This window comes from Malurus melanocephalus, unplaced genomic scaffold, assembly GCF_030028575.1.
Source record: "Malurus melanocephalus ecotype Western Australia unplaced genomic scaffold, MMel_1.1 scaffold_3, whole genome shotgun sequence".
Classification (NCBI taxonomy): Eukaryota; Metazoa; Chordata; class Aves; order Passeriformes; family Maluridae; genus Malurus; species Malurus melanocephalus.
Window position 1 is genome coordinate 5,939,931 of NW_026623235.1, and position 16,553 is coordinate 5,956,483.

The window sequence follows — 16,553 nt, forward strand, 5'->3', positions numbered from 1 at the left end:
TGTCATCACCAGTTTCTGAATTATCAATTTTTTAATAACTGGCATACAAGAGAACTTGCAAGCCTAAAGGTATGTATTATGTTTTATTCGAATTGTAGCTAACTCCACCATAAAATTCTATAGCTAAATCTGTTACTGTCACCCAGAGGCAGGAAACACTAACACTGCATACAGGTGCTACTGCCAAAGCTACCCTAGGAAAATTCCTGCTACTGCTGAATATTGTCATATCTGAGACAAAAATATGAGCAGTGTTTTATTGATTTTTAAATAGTGACTAAATTTTTTAATTAATGATTTAACAATTACTATAAAGAAGGAAGAGGAATAGAAAAAAAATATTAATAATCTAGATCCATTATAATGCCATTTTAGGCTCCGAAGGCACCTAATCTGGAAGTTASAGAGGGTTCCTCCAAAAAGCCTGTCCAGATGATTTTGGCAAATTATTCAGATACACAACACTAAAATGGCAAAAGCATCACTTACACAGAACAAGAAATCAGAGCRATTGTTGTGTCTACTAAATGAGATGTGTTATTGCTTTGTTCAGARGTGGATCCTCAAAAGCAAATTCTGACTCTGATGTCCAAGTTCATCCATGGAATATGCTCATAAGCCACCTCCTCACCATCATTTTTCCTTCTCAGCTCTTACTCATTATTTTCCCCAAAAGTGCAATCTAGCAAAAATAGAAAAACCTTGTCCCTTTGATCTTCAGTTGGGTTCCCTTAATATTCCAGATGGGGAAACAACAATCCATGAGTTACAGTAAAGAAAAATTCTGTATTTGTTATAACTCACAAATGGTTTCCTGTTACTACAGCAATTAAGGCACGAAAGGATGCTGACTCGTGCACTGCTAAATATAAACCTGGCTGTCAGGCCCTTCAGTCACATGCCCAGCAGAGGGAAAGCAGGACGAAGCTCTGACACAAACAGACAGAGGAGCTGATAGAAAATGTCTCTACTACTCTGGAAAGGGTAACYATGTCCAAACAAATATTCTGTAAAAACACAAATGGGATAGTATTTTTTTAATATTCCCTGTAACACTATAGAGAATTACACAATGATTATGTTGCATCACCCTCCCTGAAAAACCTTGAAGTAGTAGGACATTATCACCTTTATTTGAAACTTTTCTTAYATGTACTGGACAAAGAGATAAAATAGCTTTGAAGGAGTGCAGTTTGCTCCCTGGCCAATCAATTCCTTTCAGAACAAACCCCAGAAGAGACTTCAGGCTTAGTTCACTCTGCAATCCCCTGCAGTGACTATACAACACACTTATCCTATTACCCCTTCTAAAAATGTGACATAACATTCATACCCTTTTAACAAAACAGAGAGACCTAAGGTGGAAACCTCCACAGGAAATGTAGGAGAAAGCATAAAATGCAAACAGATATCCAGAGGCTCAAATCACTGTCCTCATCATTAAGAGAGTTTTACCCCGATTTAATCCCGATCTCTATCAGTGCCTTATAAATGTAAAGGTGAACATTTCCACTCTAGCAGGTTCATCCCAATATAGTATTTGCAGTGTTTTGCTTTTTGCTTTAAAAGGTCTCAAACCACAGCTGGAAAAAAAAAATTAGAAGGTGCTTGCCTTGGGATTCAAGGGGGTTAATCAGCTAAAATGATGACAACACAGACAGTTTATAAGAGAGATGCAGAATAAAGATAGAAATCCAGAGTTTTAGCTGTCTCCTTCACAGGGAATAGTAAAATGTCAGAAAAACAGCTGAAGCATTTGTGTAGAAGTGTCAGCAACACAGTAACACTGACAGAAGAGCAAACAGGAACAATAATGTGGTACTCTGATCTGTGTTCCAGAGGTAAATAATTGTATTATTATTTAATTTAAAAAAAAAAGAAAAGAAAAAGAAAATCGGTACTTGAGAGCTGTCAAGAAATAAGCTTACTATAGCAATGGAAAGAACCAACTTCAGAGTTAAAATTCWCTGCCTCAAACAACAAAATACTTATCCGGGTTGGCTCTGCCTTCCCTCCTCACCCTCTCCATTTCAATGCTTGAGGACTGCATGGAGTTCCCCCGGGAGCTARAGGAGGGACACCTCCCAATGGCATAGCAAACTTCTCCATCTTCAGATGAATGAATCTTCCCTTGGGATTATTAACAACCTCTAYACCAGATTTGGAAAAAGATCGTATGAGTCCTTCTGAGTAACTTTAGAGTGGAATTAATTTAATCCAAATACACTCATTTAACCCTTTCAGTAAGGTGAGGTTTTGGCATTTCTCTGTCAGTGYTGATTTTTCTTGTGCCTCTCTCATTTGAGRCAGGGATCTATCCATCATTTCACRGGTTTGCAGYTGAGCAGRGCAGCAGCACAGCAACAGTGCTGARCTGGAAACAAGACCATGGTATCTATGTATTATCAGGCTGTGATATATTCCTTTAAAAGGAGAAACAAAGCAATTGTGTGGGACACCACAGAAGATTTGTTAACGAAAATTATCAGCGCTCTGTGTACAATCAGAGATCTAATCTGATYTATCAGAGGACTTTCATCACCTTTCAACAGAGCTATGTAAGGCATCACTGATGTCTAAACATGAGTGCTCAGGAAATATCTAGGRAGTTATACGTACAATTATAGTATCTTTTATTAATTTATGTTACCCCCAGGCSCTGTTTTAACAAGAAACCTGAGAAGCTGGCAAGAGACAAGCTTGTTTATTCCTGCCCCTCCTCTCCCTTATACCCCTTTCCCACCTGCACAAAACTATACTTGTTTCCCTAAGAAAGAAATCAAGTGGGAAAATGGTTTTAAGAACAGGAAGCAGCAYTGGCTTTGAAACTTAGGTCTGGTACCTTCAGCCAGCAGCAGAACCCCTTGGAGGAGAAAGCTCACTGACAACAGCCTGTGCAGAACCCAGGGGAACCAGGACACTCCCTCCTCCACTGTCCTGGCACTGTGTATTAACAACACGAGGGGTTTGTGCCTCGGGCGTTTCCCACAGCTCCTGGTACCAGCAGCACCCGTACTCAGCCAGCAACAACCCTTCCCACAGCCAGCACCACCCGCAGGCAGCTGCAGCAGTGCAGGAGCATCAGGCGGGGGGCTGGTACATTATATGTGTTTAGTGGGACTTTTTTTCCTTTAAGAGAACTCAACTACAGTCACTACAGAGAGCTGAAGACAAACTGCTATTAAAGCACATATCACTAAGTGCCAACCTACTTGTAAGCAGAAAGTTCCATTCCCTGCCTGAGGACGACCTTGGCAGCAAGTATGACTACAGAAATAAGCTTCTGTCKGAAAAAAAAAATTTAAATGCATGTAAAGTCTATTACTTTTCATCTGTCTCAGACTTAATACAGCTACCCAAAATAAGAGAGACAGAGAGGACAGATAAACTGAATCATCATCAAACAGTTTGTTAGAYTCATATTAAGTGCAATGACATTCCTCCTAATTTTTCATTGCATTGGGGCATTAAAGACCAAAGTATGAGCTGCCTTGAAGACATCAAGAATTTATTCACTCCTGTCAGCAAAAGGAGCACCATAAGAAACCACTGACAATTTAAGTTCCAGCCATAWATTACACTCAAATAATTTGTACGTCTCTCTATAAATGCCTAATGAATGCAGAATGCAGTAGCAATGAAGCTGTTCTTAAATCTTCACCTGCTGCTAGAGGTAGTGCAGCAAATTCATCACTTTGATACCCCCTTCCCTTCCCCATGTAACTTAGCAAAGCCTCATTCATGAAACTAGTCTGACTGCCCCATATGACTCCCTGCAAAGTCAAAATCAAGCTGCAATGACAACTTTCTCAGGCAAAAAGCTGACGAAATGATTATAATATAAAAACAGATAAAGTCATTTCACATGGAACTTCACCCTAAATTTTTTTTTTTGCTTTTATCTTATAAGAATATTGAACATCTACTGGATTGTTATGCAGCTGCATTATGTAATAATTTATTATGCTATTTATTTATTATGCATGTGAATTTAGAGTTCTAATAAAAAATTCACTCTGGTCACAAAAATTATCTGAAATATTAAGATTGCTGGTTTTGTAAAYAAAGTCATACAAATAAAGAAAAGCAGAAGACTAAGGCTACTGTGGTCTACTCCTAAAAAGTGAATAGCTCAGACTAAGCTCACTTTTATTTCTTTCAACCAATTGCCTTTATTCTACAAAACAAAAAAAAAGGAACATCCTTCTCCTGGTCAGTATTTCTCCAGCCTTTGGCAAGCACAAGGCCTCTCTCAGGAGGATTTAGTTGCAAGTGCATCTCTGCAGCTTTCAGCTGCAGAGCCAACGCAAGCTTCAGTTCYTGTCACACCCCTGCAAGTGCCAGCTGTGCACATGCTCCCTTTAAAGCGGCTTCAGGACCTCTGCTCTATGAAGAACTGCACATCTGGTCCATCTATCTAATCCCAATGCTTCTTAACTTTGCCAGGAAAGTACACAATGCCAGTTAATGAAAGACACGGTTCTGAGGACAAATTTCGGTTCTCAAACTTACGCATTTTCCCTTTTCCACTGGCAAGGTTTTATTAACCTGTTCTTTTGTCACAGCTCCACCATAAGCAGGCAGCAGACTACTGTGAGTGCTGRAATAACACTCTTCACGTCCAGTTCTGCTAATCAGCTTGAGAATTAATGAAGCACGAACACAAATCCTCAGCTCAAAATTTTCTGCACGCATAAGCCCGCTTTGTTTTCCACAGCAAAGGAAATATGAAATCTAATGTATTTAACATTTGGCAGTGGATAGTATGCTGTGGAACTGGTGTACTTGTACACTGCTTGTACCAGTGACATACCTGCAATGCCACTACTAACTGGAGATCTTAATGAAATATGCACCCCTAGAGGTTTTCATGCTGTGTGATGGAGACTGATCACAGTGTGCCTCCAGCATCCTTTCCTCCCTCATTCTCTCCTCCCTTTGCTTCTCCAAAATGTGTGCAATTGTTTACAAAGACCCCTTTTTCCAACAGCAAGAAAGGGGATGGATTCAGGCTGAGGTTGCCTTTTGCAGTGCTGAAGCAAAAGTACTGGGGGGGGGGGCAGGGAGCAGCCACTCAGACCACAATGAATAATCGCATAGAGCCAGAGGAAGGGAGAGGAGAGACAGCTCCCTTCCGAGACACAAGACAAATGTTGAGGTAAAAAATATAATTGCAAGTAGTAGATAACACTACAAAGGTAACCTGAGAGATCAAACCAGTATTGCTCACCAGTGCAAGTCACTGCGTGCTGTTAGTGACAAAGATCCCARAACAGACTCCTGCCTGAGGCACAAAAACCCTCCTGGCACTTCCCRTGAGAAAACAGAAAGACAGAACCTTAGGTCAAATACAAAACCGCCCCTTGAAGTGATCTAAAGTCACACAAGGGGTGCTTGGATACTTTCCCTCTTGTTCCTAAATTCCCTCCTGGTCATGTATTTGGGACTCCTTTATTCTGGCACTTGCTCTTAGGTACAGAGCCAGGCCCAGAGAAGAGCAGCAGTGCCAGCATGGGAAGCTGAATTGAGACCTTCATATCCAGAGGTTTTTGGGACAAGGGAACAAGAGAATACCCTTGTCAACAACACAGGTGAAGCCAGAAGTAAATCCACACCCATATGGCCAAGTCACATCTCCTCATGCACAGCTCATCTAGGCCTGCTCTTACCCACTGTGAGAAATGCAGGAGAATGGTTTTCCTCAATGGCTGGGAAAAAGTAATTAAAGAGAGCTTTCTTTTTTTTTTTTTTCCCTAACCGAGCTTTTTACACAGGGTCAGACATAAATCACAGTAAAATTCACCCATATTAAAGTGCAACTGCAAAAACTGATATAAGCAYATATATAGGTTGATATGATTCTGAGCATCCCATCCTGATATTTAATCCAACAGCGAAAACTTTACAAATCCAAAGACCTTTTTTTTGTTTTTCATTAACCATATCAATTAAGTGAGTAAAAAACAGGTCACATATGATTCCCACTGAGAACAGTTGTTTTCAACCTGAGCCATTTGTGATTTATCAGAACTCAAATGCATCTTTGGTACATTTCTTTTGTTCAGGGAGAGGGACGCTGGATCAGAAGTACTCTGGTATTTGCAAGAGGARAAGGTCACCAGCTAATTATTTATAACAGCACTGTCACTTTTGCAGCCACCTATTTACTTTATTTACTTTGCTCCATAAAATAATATAAATAGGTAATAAAACTGGGGAAGGAGCAGTGGATTTCAAGCTGTTCTCCCATTTCTTCTTTATGGCAAAAATCTTTAGTAGGCAATCTAGCTGAAAATTCTTGCATCTCTTAATATYGAGTGAAACAGTTAATTTTTCATTTGTAACATCACAACTTTACTTTCACATTGTAAAAATCAGCCCCTTGCCAGAACTGAAGCAAAGAAACAACAATCATCTGAAAATACAAGCTGACTGTTTCTGAAAGAGCAGGTGGCTAAAGAAATTGGTTTGTTCCTAGCACACTTTTCTCCAATCTTCCACAAAATTAAATAAAGCCAATAAAACACAATTTCTACCAATTCAGATTGTTATGAAAGAAGGGATAATATCCTCACAGAGACTGATGATTCACACTCTTAGTGTAAGGTAAATTATAGCAAAYTGGCCAGCAGTAAGGGATAAATCACTGCACAGAGTCAAACGCTCTCAAGTGCAAATAATTAAAAGCCATAGAAAGAAAGTTACTCTAATAGAAGGATAAACAGAAACTGAAAATGCCTAACAGAAAAATGTTGAAAAAGGTCAAAGTGCAGCAATTACTTGTTGGTTCCCAGTAAGCATCCTTAGACCCGAGCTTTGTGGCAATACAACTTTACATGTGACAACACAACCCAAAGCACAGAGCTCTGTCTGTGGCACGGACAAGAATCACATATCAGGAACCATCTCCCACTAACCCTGTCTCAAAGGCTTTTCAGAATGTTTTGGAAGAAGTGCTGGTGCCTAAACAACAGGTCCCAGCCCATGTCCAAGAAGTCAGCTTCGGAAACCTAAGTCTGGGCCAGTGCAGACACTGTACCTGGCTCCTCTCAGTTGAAAATGGTTTCACTGTAGTAGCCTTTTTGTCTCAAACTTTTGAATTCTTCCTGAAATTAGAAAGATTTTTCGAAGATGTGTCCTTCCCCCAGGTCATGCAGGAGCCTTTCACTAGCATCAGTGCCAAACAGTAAGGCATGTTTTAATTCTGGAAATGCCTGAAAGCCATGAAGTATTTAAGAGCATTGAGGAAAGGTTTTATCCCTAGATAGAAGCAGTAGGAGAGAATAAAACAAACCACCTGCTTCTTATGACTGCTTTAAGCCAATAGGAGAGTTGATACAGAGTATGAACTATCTCAAAACACGTAGTTTTAAATATGTTCCTATTTGCCCTTTTTATCACCTAGAGAAAAAAAAAATGTGTGTTAAAAAAAAAGACCTGTTGGTATTTGCTAAAAGTATCTCAGTCTAAATAAAATTTAAAGAAAACTCAAAAGATACTAAAAAATGAATGAACGTCACATACAAAATGAAACTGGCAACTGATGCATGAAGAAAGTATAGCAAGTAGCAAGTATCACTATGTATTATGGCTGCTGGGGTGGATATTTTATTAACAAGTAACATAAAAGTATCTAAGAATCCAAAGCAAATGAACACTGGAAAAAAACAGCTATGGTTTTATATCCCACAGTTTTAAATAAAACATGCAATCCGCTGAGTTCAAGAAAGTATTTTGTGGGCTTTACCTTAAAATGCTCCCCATATCTCAGAGGAAGCATGTGTTYCACTTATGGGTTAGTCACATCCCAAAAATTCCAAGGGGCTCATTCAATATTAAAGAAAGTCCTCACACACAGYAACAAAACAGAAACAAGAAGGCATGCTATCAGATATTTGAAATATCATGGTGTTAATCTAAGGATAAAGTAGGAGGGAGGCACAAAGCAGCTCACATATTCATGTCCAGCTTTCCCCAAAAGGAGCCACTTTCATAAAAAAAAAAAAAAAATAAACAACAGCACAGGGATCCAAGCCAGCTTCTTTAAGTACTCTGCTTGCATGATATACTTATCTCATTTTTCCATTTACTTCTTGTTTTTAAAAAGGATTTTCTTCTGGAGACACCAGATGCCTCTATAGTTTCATATTTAGATTGATTAAATAATTAATAAGGCTGATGAAAGCTAAGCATTTTCAGTTGAATGAGTCAGCTTTAAATAATTTCTTTCTCAGAGAAACTGAAAGACTTCCTTTTCTTTTAATTGAGGTTACACACTGGAACAGTACCTCTGTGTTCACAGAATAATCATGATTTATTTCATTCATGCCTGTTGCAGGGAGATCTAAATGTTTTGAATYTCTTTCTCTCAAAGGTTTAAGTTACACTCCCAGTAAAAGCTGCATTTCAAGCAATCTTCCCTAAAGAGACCTAAATCAAAAGCAGCCTTTGTATTGAACAAGACAGTTATTGGGAGACAGATTTTCCTTTTAGAACAATGACTTAAAGTTCAGGTATCTTTTCTGATTCATGATTTAAAAGATATTTGTGTGTGACACCTATTTTGTATTCATCACATGYTTAAACACATGCAAAAGACAAGTTTTAATTGGACCAATTTTTTATTTTACCTTTTGCAGGAAAGGACAAGGACAGCTAACTAAATATTGTTAACTATAGTATTATTTCTGCATTATATTTGGATGATGTAATTTAATGCACATCACTTTCCGAAGAAAAAGAATAAGATAGATGACACTGAGCTGCTACAAAAAAAAAGAGATCTGAAAKCTCTGGTCAAATATTAACTAGAAACTATGGTATAGTGCAGTACTTTACACAAGACCTATACTTGAAACTATACGTGAAATTATTGACCTATATGAACCTGTACTTTGGTCAAATTAAKAGTAAGTACCTGAAGATGTGGATCACTGAAATTCTTGTGCCTGAAGGCTTTACATGAATACGAACAAAAACTGTACTTTTATTTCTTGCAGCAATACATGCCAAAYGCATCAAAACCAGCATGCAGGAAGTTTGTCAAATCAGCAGCCTGCTGGCCTTACGAAATGCACATCTCAGCAATCACACTTTTCTCTCTGGGTTTTTTTTACTGTACCAAAATCACTGGTTGTCTCTGGTGACTCTACCTCCTCCGCTGAGTTCTCTAGTGGTGCCATTGGATTAGGATACCTAAATGCTACAAGGAGTTTTCAAAAGCAAAACAGCAATCAGTCATTATTTAAAATCTTCCAATCAATACTGGAGCATCCACCAGCAAGAAAAGATCCTTCAAAAATATTAAGACTGGATTTTTGTGGGTTTTACACCAAGTCTACTTGAATGATTGCAGGGTTTTCTCTGCAAAAACACAAGACMAAGTTTCTGCATTTAAACAGACTAGAAACTGCTTTCAGTTACATGAGCAAGTAGAATGTCAGAATATGGAAGCAAACCAAACCACAATAGCAAAGACAACATGAACTTCAGAAAACAGAACCTTGGTGTGGGTGTTTCAAAGGTAGACAACTACATGTGACATTTTCAGAGAGCAATTTCAGAATAATTTTWCGATGACTGACCATGTACCAATTTCCTTGTTTCTGACATTGAACCTCAGTCCCTAAATTACCTAATAGTTTGGGTAAAAGGGATYTTAATGACTATCTGGTTCCAACTCCATGGGATACCTTCCACTARACCTGGTTGTTTAAAGCCTCATCCAATCTGGATTTATAGGAAAGATGCACTCACAGCCAGCTCCTCTGAGTAACTGATGCCAGTGTCTCAACCCACTAACAGCAAAGAATTTCTTCTTTAATACCCTCCTCCAGTCTAAAGCCCTTAACAATCCCTCTTGTCCTTTCACTATATGTCCTTGTGAAAAGCCCTCTCCAGCGCACTTTAAATCCCACTAATGTGCTGGAATGTGCTGTAAGGTAACCCCAGAGCCTTCTCTTCTCCAGGCTAAACARCCCAAACTTATTCAGCCTGGAGAASAGACTGCGAGRAGACTTCACTGCAGTCTGCAGCTTCCTCAYAAAAGGAAGTGGAGGGGCAGATCCYGATCTCTTGTCTTTGGTGACCAGTGACAGGATCCAAGGGAATGGCCTGAGRTTGTGTCAGGGGAGATTGAGGTTGGCTATTAGAAAATGTTCTACACCCAGAGAGTGTTTGGGCACTGAATAGGCTTCCCCTAGGGAAGTGTCACAGCACCATACCTCCCGGAGCTCAAGAAGAGTTTGGACAACACTCTCAGGCACAAGATGTGACTCTTGGTGATGGTCCTGTGAAGGGTAAGGATTTGGACTTGATGAATCCTGTGGGTCCCTTTAAACTCAGGATATTCTATGATTCTGTGATTTGTGATTCATGAGGTTTAGATGTTAATGAAAATGATCAGTAGAGCCTAAGCAGCACTTTTTCATCGGCACTCTGCCTTCATAAGAGGGCTCCAAGACGTAGGGCAGGAGGCAGGGGGTACATCAAAACCAAAAAAAAGTTTCAAAAGCAAAAAGTAGCACATCTTTCCTTCTGAAACACAGTATTCCTTTCACTACCTAGTATTTTTGACTCAGCAGTGAGATTAGCAACAATCCYGGTATAGACTGCAATGGTCTAAGAACACAAAGGGACTCACACAGGCAAGCTGGCAAGTTTGTCATTTTACCAGCTTGACAGGGCACTTCAAACTTGTGAACTAGATGTTTGCCAGCAGTCTGCCAGAAGACTTTTTCCTAGAATAACAATCAAACACTAGAGTTAGAAAAAATTATTGACCCGGGTCACAGCAYGGGAGAGAGAAGTAGATGACATTGCTCCACACACAGCGCGGCATTCACTCGCCTATGCTGGGTCTGTAAAGGAGAGAGGAAGAGAGAACTGCCCCCACCAAGTGCCATGGTACCTGTCAGAGCACAACAGCAAGAACAGTTCCTTTTCTCCCAGCTCAGTGGGCGGGGGCACTCCTCACCACAAACCTCACCCTTGCACTGTGAAATCACTCTTCAAATATGACAAATACTTCCAGAAGGAAGGAATTATATTTTGTTGAGTTAACACAGATTCCGTTCTAACAAAAAGAGGTACTAAAATCTGAGTGGTTCTAAACCACCATGGCAAATGAACCAGTTTGTTCATATTAGCAAGAAGTATCTGACTCATGCTACAGTGGGAATCTTTTTCACAGAAGACTGTTTAGAGTGTACAAAAACCTCAGTGAAATCCACTTGTCTTTGATGACATTTCAGTCTTTTGAATTACCTTTTCTTTGTAAAGCTGTGGAAGTAGTGGCACAGAAGCTAAAACCCTCCCTAAGCTATTTCAGTGATCTCGGGAGCTTATAGATTTAACACCAGAACATAAGCCAGCAAGGTTTCTTCTGACACCAAAGTAAGATTTCACCCAACAATGCCTAAAACCTTGCAAATTCCCTCAGAGATTCTGCACTGGCTGTCAGCCTGGCTGAATGCATGCAGGTAGAGACTTTTACCTGTCCAATACATTTTTTWAACAAGGACAAGATGCAGTAATTTGAAGTTAGGAAAGTTTTCTATCAGAATGCGCCATTTTGGTCAGATTATTTATGTATCTCAGATTATTATATATGGTATGACGTCCCAGTGCCTTCAAAGAGAATCTAGCTACAGACCGCATTCTCTGAAACATACAAATTAAATTACAAAACCAGTGTCAAGACTCATTGCTATGGTTTTTTGCATGTTTTCCAGGTAATACACAGCCTCAATAGGCAGAGGAAGAAGAAATTCCACTTCAAGACCTTTAATTTAGTGATCACATCACAAAAGTCTTACACACCAAATGCAACCAGTTGCTTTCAAGGAATTGTGTTCAATGTACATACATTTTACACTAAAAACATCTATTTTATGTATAYACACACACACATATAGTATATGTATTTTATGCAAAGGAACACAAAGATAGGAAAACAGGAATTGTTTTCCCATCTTTGCAGCAGAAGATGGGAAAATAAAGGATTCTTTCATTATCAAGACCTGAGATTTCTTAGAGGTCCTAGATAATCGCTRTGTTAGTAATATTAATGAAGAACGGTTAGATCTGGGCTCAAGAATATTGCAAAGCAAAACATAAAGGAGCAACAGTACTCTATGAAGCAATAAAGATACAGCAAACTTGYCAAGTTTAGTATCACTTACTTAAACAAGTCAAACCCTTTAATATTTTTCCTCCTCATTACCAGGCTTGCTGCACTGCTGACAAGTGCATCTTTCACGAAACATATAATACACCAGAAACTAAAGGTAGAAACTCCCAAATATAAGCTCCTTAAGAAAGAAGTCCCATCTTCTTYCTAACACCTCTTTTGTCAATGAAATGTTGCTACAGAAAGTCAGAAGCATTAAATTGTTCTCCATATTGCCTGAAACATTTTCCACTTTCACCTCCACYATGCAAGAAAGAAACAACAGAAAGGAAGTTCCAATGCCAACAAAACTAAGCCTTAAGTACAAGGCACCACTTCTRTGAACAGGAAGACAGGACTATTACACTTAAAATGAACCGGCCTACTTGCTGTTTCAGTGTTCCTGTTACTATGAAAACAGAAATATACAAATTAGTTGTATTTAAGTCCACAGGTACTATCTACATCTAGTGTGGCTGGGTGTGGTTGACATGTTTACAAGAAACAAACTAAAATTTTAAAACTTTGTTTCAAAACTCTTTCTGGGGTGAGAGCTCATTTACCTGTCCAAGGTTGAAAACAGGAAAAAAAAAAGATTTAAAGACTTCAAAGTAGAAGGAAAACTAAATCCAGATGAGAAGGATTGCAGCTGTCTTTAGAAAGCACAGTTCAATTATGTTTTGACTAAATTTTTAAGATAGTAAGATATAGATTTATAGTCTAAATCAGGATCATTTTTCAAAGCATTTTCTGACTACTATTCTATACAGATTCGTTTTCACAGCATTCCCCCAGCTTCTACTATGCAAAACGCATCTATAAATTTAAACTCRGGCTTTTAGCTCTCAGCCATCACATGCACACAGACACAGATCTGTTTACCGAAGCACTAAAACAAACAGCAGAATCTCAGTCAGTGCTTATTCAGAAGCTACACTGCTTAACCGACTGCTGGTGCCCAGCATCTGGAAGCTCTATAAATCTCCAGGTAAGACAGGTGACAAGGTGATGGCAGGAACGTATTCACAAACCTCTCACCACCTACAGTTTTTGCACCTGCAGCACAAACAGATGTTTTAACTTTCAAAAACGCTTCACAGACTCACCTAACTTAYAGGTAACAGCTACAACTCACCTACCTGAGGACCGTCCTTCAGCGTAGCAGCCGCAGCAAAGGATRGGTTTCCCCGCAGCCTCTGCCATTAGCGGAGGCCATAGATAGTGTGTCCTGTCATATTTCACGCTAGGGCAATTAGGTGGTGGAACTGCATCCTTCTGCTGGTAGGCCTGGGAATGGGCTGAGGAACTTGCCCCATTTGGTTCTTGATGTGCCCAGGTCTCCCCATATTGCTGACAGCCTCCCCTAGCTGATATGGGGTCTGTTAGGGCACAGAAGAGGTAGTGAAGGAAGAAGGTCAAAACTTAACCCAATAAGGACTGTGTTAAAAAGGGTATGGACTAACACTTCCCTTTCCATAAAGAATTATGAAAATATCAAAGGCACAAAACAAGCTTAAGCACGATGGCAARACTGCATAGGCATTTCATGATCAAGGAGAGGCTGATTTTTCAGACTCAAACAGCACATGGGAATTTACTCAGATGGTAAGGAAGATAATTTGAAGGCTGCATTTGGATCATTTTCACTGAAAACCACCACAGAAGTACAATTAGCAACCTCAGCAAAAGAATCAGCTTCTGGGAGGTACAGCATGTCACCAATGAACAAGAAGATTGGTAAGAAACCCAACATCTCTGAAACAGTTTTGTCCTGACTGAAYTAATGAGTTGTAAAAATCAAAAGTGACACTAATCGATCAGATTAARTATTTAGAAAGCAAGGCACAAATCTCTCCCCTCATCTGCTACTCATTCACAAGCTGCCTATCTAYTGAGGTCATTCCTACACTGTCAGCATTTCAACAGCAGGAAAGAGCAATCATACAAAATATTTTCTAAACATAATAAAGCATTTTACACACAGAATATGAACATCTAGCTCAGAAAAGTCTCTTACTTTCTTTCCAGGCAGTCCTTCTACCCACTTTGTCTTATTCTGGCAGTCCACACTGTTTACAACGATGATACATAACCCACACCCCTTGAGAGCCTGGCTCTATACTCACTGCTTCACGCATAATCTGAATTCTGTAAGACCTCTACAAAAAGCAGCCGTGGGCAGTAGATTAAAGATAGCTTTTTTTCTCCAATTTCTATTTAACAGACTTATTAGAAGCCCTTTTTGGTTACGATTTTTCTTTCTACACAACACTTGAAGAAACAGAATTTCTTACAGGTAAAAGCCGACAGTTGTTATGCTGAGGTCTGGTAAAAACACTCCATGAATACAGCTGGCTAAAGGAAAATATTATATACAAAAGCCTTATTAAGCTACTAGATGGGCAGATCAAGCATCTGACTCCAAGCATAAGGTCTGATGGCATTACAACACTTTATGCAGCCCTTACCTAGGGCTTAGTACTACTTAGTAGTAAGACTACTAAGCCCACAACTGAGATGCTGCTGAAACAATCTCTCCAGCAAGATTYAGGTACAAGTGAATTGCAATTTCCACTAGTGGAAAAAATTTAAACCAACTAATCATTTCTCATGAAGTATCTAAATTCAAACTAATGCTTCTTTTAAATCCTGAAACATCAACTCACAGTATTTTACACAATAAACTTTTATATTATAACTAAYAGCATGTGAGCAACAAGATATTAAATACGACCATGTGTTGATTTATCTCTGTATAAATGTTGAAACACTATACTGAGATTTAAAATTCTCATTTTGATATCCACCGCACGACCCTCCAGGTACACAGCTACATTCTGTTCAACTTGAGCAGTAACTGTTAAGACAGAAGCTCACACAAAAACCTCATGACAAGAACCCTTCAGACACTGAGGATTTATTTGGAAAGAGTATTAGTTGTTAGTATTCAAAAGTTAGTGTCAACTCAGGAGCTCAAAAGGTACTACCCTCTATGCTGTAAAACAAATACAACTGATTCACTCTCCGCAAAACAGAAGCGCTGCTGCTCTCAAAATGAGCCATCTATTGTGAACTACTCTCACTTTTGACAAGAAACACTAGTGTTTATATGCAAGTGCGTATACAAACAAAACCAAAGAGATGCCTCAAAGGATTGTCTTTTCACAAAAGCAGCACTTCTACAGCTGACCCCCAGATCTGTTCTCTGCTCACCCAAAATTTTTTCCAGACATCTACAGAGGAGCCACAAGGCACAGAAATGCCCTTTCCAAGGGCACGCTACTATCAAAGTCACAAAGAGGCCTAGATCAAATGCACACTGATCTCTTAAGTACCCGCTATCATCTTCGCTGCAATAGGGATTGTAAATTACAGCTAAGGATCAGAACTAGAAGTAAGGAGGTTGTAATTAAGAGGATTTGGTTTCGTCAGGTTTTGATTTAAGGAACAGAGTCAAGTTGGCAAGAACAGTTGGATCAGACAAGAAAAATCACTGTGAATTACTTTAATTGGCGTTGCACAGCACTATATTCAGAGATACATCTATAAACCTCCCCAGCACATGCACACCTTCCCGAATGAGAACCAACACTCCGAAGAAGCAGCGCCGGCAGCTCTCCGTGCAGGGAAGTGTAACTCATGAATGAGCTCCGAAAGCAGCAGTGGACCAGCGTCTCTTAAGTGGTCTGAAATCAATTTACTGCTGCCCCGGTGTCAGGAGGATTTTATGAGACACACTTTCCTACTCCCATTCCGAAAAATGGCCATCCGTGGCTCTCTGAAACGCCCGGTGAGATGAGACACACCGAGGATTTGGCACACTGGCTCGATTTAAGTTCTGAAGGATGCTTCTGGAAACTAAATTTCAGGTCGTGTGCCTCATTTATACCCGATTACGCGAACACAGAGGCGAACGCCTCTCGATGCCTCCTCCKTCTGGAGTTTCCCACTCGCCCAAAGGAGTCACTTGGGCGATAGAAGGAAGACCCCCAAACTTCAGAGGCTCAGCCCCGGCTCCGGCCCGGCCCTCCCACCCCCAGCCGGGCTCGGGGCGGGTCGCGGCTCACCTTGGGCGATGGCGATGGACTCGAAGCGGTGCAGCTCCCGCAGGAGGCAGCTCCGCTCGGTGGAGTGCAGGCTGTAGATGAAGTCGCGGGCCCCCTGCGCCGTGTTCAGCGCCTCCATCGGCTCCTTCTTGGGGTGGGTCCCGAGCGCCCGCGACCCCCTCGGGAGGAGCAGCCCCTCGGCGCCGCCCCGCAGGCTGCCCAGGCGGCGGCGGCARCAGCACCGCGGGCCCCGCAGCGAGCCCAGGCAGGACGAGGGGACGGCGGCGGGGCCCCCCGGCCGCCCCAGCAGCAGCGCCGCCCGGCCGAGCCACACCGAC

The 16,553-nt window shown here is 40.5% G+C and overlaps 1 protein-coding gene across 1 annotated transcript in view; it reads right to left on the bottom strand.

Annotated features, from left to right (window-relative positions):
• The window catches only part of TMEM65 (transmembrane protein 65), a 28,442-nt gene extending 11,895 nt beyond the window's left edge, over nucleotides 1-16,547 (bottom strand). Inside the window, exons 1-2 of the mRNA XM_057368333.1 lie at nucleotides 16,237-16,547; nucleotides 13,309-13,548 (exon numbers count right to left, since the gene is read on the bottom strand). Coding sequence (XP_057224316.1) covers nucleotides 13,309-13,548; nucleotides 16,237-16,354 — 358 coding nt within the window. The 5' untranslated portion in view covers nucleotides 16,355-16,547. The remainder of the gene's footprint in view (nucleotides 1-13,308; nucleotides 13,549-16,236) is intronic.
• Nucleotides 16,548-16,553: the final 6 nt, after the last annotated feature.